This window comes from Austrofundulus limnaeus, unplaced genomic scaffold (assembly GCF_001266775.1).
Source record: "Austrofundulus limnaeus strain Quisiro unplaced genomic scaffold, Austrofundulus_limnaeus-1.0 Scaffold275, whole genome shotgun sequence".
In the NCBI taxonomy this organism is placed as follows: domain Eukaryota; kingdom Metazoa; phylum Chordata; class Actinopteri; order Cyprinodontiformes; family Rivulidae; genus Austrofundulus; species Austrofundulus limnaeus.
In genome coordinates, this window is record NW_013952677.1 from 641,267 (window position 1) to 646,815 (window position 5,549).

Here is a 5,549-nt window from a genome sequence, read left to right on the forward strand (position 1 = left end):
GTGCAGAGTAGTTTATAAATGGATAATTTCTGTCAGGGGATACGTACGCAGAGGATTTGAGTTGTACAAAGTGGTTGTTAGTGAAACGAAGCATTAAAGAGGAACCATAATATTTATTTTGTTCATTATCTAAGGCATTTGTAACAGCTGCTGCTACACGCAGCCAGCTTCTCTTGGCAGTGTCACTCCTTTATTTCCCAGTGCCATCATTCATCATTGTTAAACCTTTTCTTTTCTACAGTTTTGTTCTTCTGTGTTGGACTTGATGCCGGTTACTCTTAATTCTTTGACATTACATGTGTTGTTTTTAATTGCATATTCTTTATTTGTTTGTTTTCTTCTTTTTTTTAATTTGTAGTAGCTCCTCAGGTTGAAATGCCCACTGCCCCTTCTGTCCACGTTGCAAACAGCAAGCGAGGTAGGAGCTCTGGATTTAACACCCTGCCRCCTTCAGTGAGCCCCCTTGTAATCCCCCCTGACCCTAGCATCGCATCACGGTGGTAAACTGTCTCCCTATCAGATGATTGAAACACAATAAAAGTCTCATGGAATCATTTATTTTCTCTGCAAATAAAGTAGGTGTTTCTGCGACTGCTATTTCTGGGAGGAACGTTTCTGAGACGTTTTTTCTTCTTTCCCCTCGTGCATGCATGATTTATGACCTTAGCCTATTTCTGGCAAGGAGAGATTATTAGTCTTGTGAGAGTACGTCTGCAGGAATGAGGCATCCTGCTGCTTTGGGTGAAAGGTAGAGTGGACTTGACTTTCTGCTCCTTCGTACTTAAYCCTCGTCAGGTTTGGCTGAACAGAAAGAGCTGACCTCAATACACGCTCCTAATAACAGCAATCACTCGGACTGAGGCTCCATCTGCTAACCTGCTCGTTCTGAAACCTGCCAGCCAGGATTAAGGCTCACATCTGTCTGTGCCGTGACACACAGCGTCACTCATTGAGCTGCGCACCTCCCAGCGCTAACGTCTTAAACTCTGTAAATCTGATAAAGGCTGGTTCTACACGCAGACGCCTCGTTGCACCCCACCTCAGAGGGTTAGGAAACGTTTTCTGTGAACTAATGGAGTCTTGGATAAAAAGCTACAGGAGCCGTGTTGTTATTTAGGCTCCTGACATCATCTCTTCATCTTTCTTACGCCTTTAAATTGGTGAAAGCATTAGGGCCTGGGTTGTGCAGAATGTGGAAATAGTCCCGCTCCCACCAAGCAGCTGATGAAGTCATTCCATTCCTGGTGGTGTTTTCATGCATTTGTGTTTTGTTTTTTTTTCCTCTCCTGTAGTCGTGCATCATCACCTCGCCCCGGTGTTGTGGTGTGTTTGCAGTAATGTGACCTCTCAGATGCTCCTAACAACACACTCTGTCTCTGTGATGTCTGTTTCTAACTCTGGCTGCGCCTTGGCCAGAATCAGCATCTCCTCCTCCACCATCAGCCTCGCATGCCGCGGCGCCTCGCTCACACTCCGGCTAGCCCGTCCGCCATAGCGCTCGCAATCACAACAGCTCTACAGCTCCTCTCTTTCTCTCACCCCCTCACCCCCCCTTCTTACCCCCCCTCTCTTCCCTTCACATTTCCTCTCTTTTTGCAAGACTGTGAATGCTTCGGCCACTCCAACCGATGCAGCTACCTCGAGGTGCTAAACACCGTCATTTGCGTGAGCTGCAAACACAACACTAGGGGCCAGCACTGCCAGCTATGCAAGCTGGGCTTCTACCGCAATGCCTCAGCAGAACTGGACGATGAAAATGTGTGCATAGGTTAGTCCCCCCCCCCCCCACCCACCTGCCCCCCAGTGGCCCTGTTCACCACCAGCATGCTTTCACACCTCTTCACCTCCTGTCTTCATGGACTCCTCAGCAGAGGAGCTGTCACCTCATGCCCTCCAGCTGCATCGTCCATTCACTGTGCTGTCCTCCTGTCCTCCTGTCCTCCTGTCCTCCTGTCCTCCTGTCCCCGAGTCAACACTTGTTGTGTTTTCTGCTCTGGCACACACCAGTCACATCATTTTTTTTACTGTGAATCTTTAACAGACGTGGTTATTTGCCTGACTGTGGGCAGATTTAGTCTTTTGTTTGGGCACGTCAATTCAGGATTAATTCTAATTTGTTTTAACTAAAATAAGAAAACAGTTGCCAAAGACAGCTTAACAAGATCAGAATATTAAGAAAAAAMGAAATAATTGCTTTTTTGTATGAACTGAAGGGAGTTCTGTACTTCAGGTTTGTTCATTTTGACCATTCAAATAAATAAAACCATTAATGTAAAGATGTCATCTTAGGAAATGTCCAAAATATAATCCTTAATGTTTTGAAGCATCTTTTTTCTACCAACAACCACGCTTTTGATTTTAAATTGTCATTCTGAGCAATTAGCAAAGGTATTTTCAATACCAGTTGGAAAATCCTGACATCCTATAATAGTTTGAGGTTACTTCTTTGGGATGGCATCAAGAAATCCTCTTTAAAATAAGCTAAAAACAGGATTCAAACCAATTTTCCAAAGTTTATCCCAATTATTAGGACAAACCAGGTCCTTAACATTCAGCTTAAAAAGCTAGTAATCTGAAAATGTGCTTAGTTAATTTGTTCAAATCCAAKTTAATCATTGATATGATGTGATTGGCCACATATTAAAACCATTTCTAGTGGAAAAAACAAAAACACAGATTACCCTAAAAGTTGACCTACGGTAAACCAGCTGAACTTAAAATGTAACTTGTTTGTTACAAGCTTTAAATAGTTTTAGTTCCAACGCATTTACATCAACATGAAAAACAGKTGCCAAGATTAGCTTAGTGGAAGAATTTTATGAGGTTTGGTAGTTTTAAAGTTGTTCGATTGGTCAAGACATACAAAAATGTTAACATTTATACCCAAACTTTTATTTAAAATCTTGGTACCACTTTACATATAGATGGCTTATGAATAGTTTATAGATGGGTTATTAATTCATCTCGAAACACTTTATAAATCATTAATAATTGTTTATTATGCATTAATTAAGGAGGAGAAAGAGACAAAACTATCTGGTTTCTTGCCAAATAGTGAGCCAAATCTGGTCATGTACATATTACATCTAAAGATGCTTTATTAAACATTACAGACCAGGTTTCTACCTTGTAAACACAATAATGRATTGGAAACACYTCTTTTACATATAACATTGTATTACTGCATTATACATATTCYTTATTGTAAATTGTAAAACAYTACATTATTTATAAGGTTCCCTTATGACATTTATAAATGTTTATTAGTCATTAATAAATAAGGCTCCCTTTGATAGTTGTGGATATGTATAATGCAGTAATACAGTACAATGTTATATGCAAAAGATGTGTTTCRHATACATTATTGTGTTTACAAGGTAGAAACCTGGTCTGTAATGTTTAATAAAACACTTTAGACGTAATATGTACATGAACCAATTGGCTCACTATTTGGCAAGAAACCGGACAGTTTTGTTCCTTTCTTGTCCTTAATTAATGCATAATAAACACTTATTAATGATTTATACAGTGTTTATAAACTATAAGCATCTGTAAGMGGAGTCTTARTGTAAAGTGGTACCAAAATATTTTATATTTACTTTTAATACCACCTAATCTACTTCAGCATGGAAATCAGCTGCCAAGATTAGCTTAGCACAGGAACTTTATGAAGCTTGATAGTCTGAAATTGTTTGTTTGGTCAAGAAAAAATGTACAAAAATGTTAACATTTATACCCAAARGTAGCTTTGTGCTTTTATGCAAATGTTTTCCTAAGTGTCTGCCGATATTAATTTTTTTTCTTGTGAGCAGTTAAACTAAATGTTACCTTGTAAATKTATCTAATGATGGTTTACCTGTTATTGAAGCTACATTAGAAAGCCAAACAGGTCATTTTCACGTAGTTTATTCTCGACTATGTGAAGACATTTATAAACTGCATCATCTATTTTCCTCGCCGTATAAAAAAAACTGCACTTCTCTCGGCTCCCAAGGCAACAGTTRGGTTCCCTGTTGAAATCTTTAGCTGGCGTATGTAGTGTGAAGTCACGGTGCCGGGTGRGTTGGAAAGTCCTGAGGGGGAGTCTGACAGGCAACAAGAGCTCTGAAAGAAACTGCAGGGAAGTCACACAGCCAGTCAGAGAGTGTATGTGTCATATACAWGAAATGGCCTCAGGAGCAGCAGCTGAAACCCGTCACTAGGCGTTAAGAGTCACAGAGGCATTACTGCACACCAAACCCAKCGTCACCCTGCCTCTCTTTCCCTGACCCCCCAGTTTGTCACATGCCGTCACCTCTGTCGTCTGGCCTGACCCCTGGATGTCAGCCGGGTGGAGCCGGGTGGAGCCGCGTGCAGCGCAGCCGCAGAAGGTGCAATGTTATGGTCAGGGACTGTCAAAATAGGTGTCATTTTGACTGCAGAGTGCTCCACTGGCTTCGGGAAGCTGAAAGGTCAATTAGGTGTAGAACACCAGAGACATGACAGGGTTTTAATATAAGCTTTGTCTTTTAATTGTGCTTCAGAGCCTTCTTTTATGGWAATACAGGAAGGCATTAAAGATGACCAATTATTTACAAATTTATCTTTAGTCAGAACACAAAAAACYCGTTAAAACGATGCCCATTTCAATGTGACACCCTCTCTTCTCTTAACACCTTCTTTACTCCATTGAGTCATCATTTACCTTCTATCTGTCCATCTTCATCTCTGTGTGAATGAAGCAGATTTCTCAGAAGCATGCTCAGAAAAGATCACTTTGTCCAGATGAAATCAAAGCTACTGATATCGCTTTGCATATAAGCTTATTGCACAATGTGTTTTTATACAGTATATAAAAGTTACAAGCAGTATATGAATCGTGCAATTCTTACGCGCATGAGAATGAAACCAGATGGATCAAGGGTCCATCTGAGATATGTTAGGTTCAGTATTAGCATCTTTGTTGATTAGTTATGATTTTGTGGTGGTTTTTTGTCCACAACTAGTCTTGAATATCTTCAAGAGTCATCAAACGATCTGGTTATATCTGAGAGTACGCTGCTAACGTGAGCTGGTACAAACTATTCAGAAACACTTTTAAAACCAAATTTTATTACAAAACTACACTTGCAGTCAATTCAGTTCCATTATATTACAATATAATCACATACAGAACATTTTAAAATGCTAATTAGTAAAAGTTATCTGTCTAAAGCCAGCAGATTGATCAAATCTTCACTTTGTGTCAACCTTCCATCCTGAGCAGCTCGTTGGTGACAGTGGGAAGAAATGACTTCATTTTAACAGGAAGCAACGTCCAGCAGAACCAGAACCAGGATGAGCTGCTGTCTGCTTCGACTGGACGGGCTTGTAGAGGACAGGAAAGGAATACTAAGTCCAGCTGTGGTTTCTATGGTCCAGGTTTAGTTTCTTTAGACCAGGTGTGGTTTCTATTGTCCAGGTGTAGTTTCTATTGTCCAGGTGTGGTTTCTATTGTCCAGGTGTAGTTTCTATTGTCCAGGTGTGGTTTCTATTGTCCAGGTTTAGTAGCTTCTATTGTCCAGGTGTAG

General features: G+C 40.5%; 1 protein-coding gene across 1 annotated transcript in view; it reads left to right on the plus strand.

The window, feature by feature from the left end:
• ntng1a (netrin g1a) overlaps positions 1-5,549 on the plus strand; it is a gene marked incomplete in the record, with an annotated part of 157,561 nt that overhangs the window by 135,062 nt on the left and 16,950 nt on the right. Inside the window, 1 exon segment of the mRNA XM_014021011.1 lies at positions 1,601-1,768. Coding sequence (XP_013876465.1) covers positions 1,601-1,768 — 168 coding nt within the window.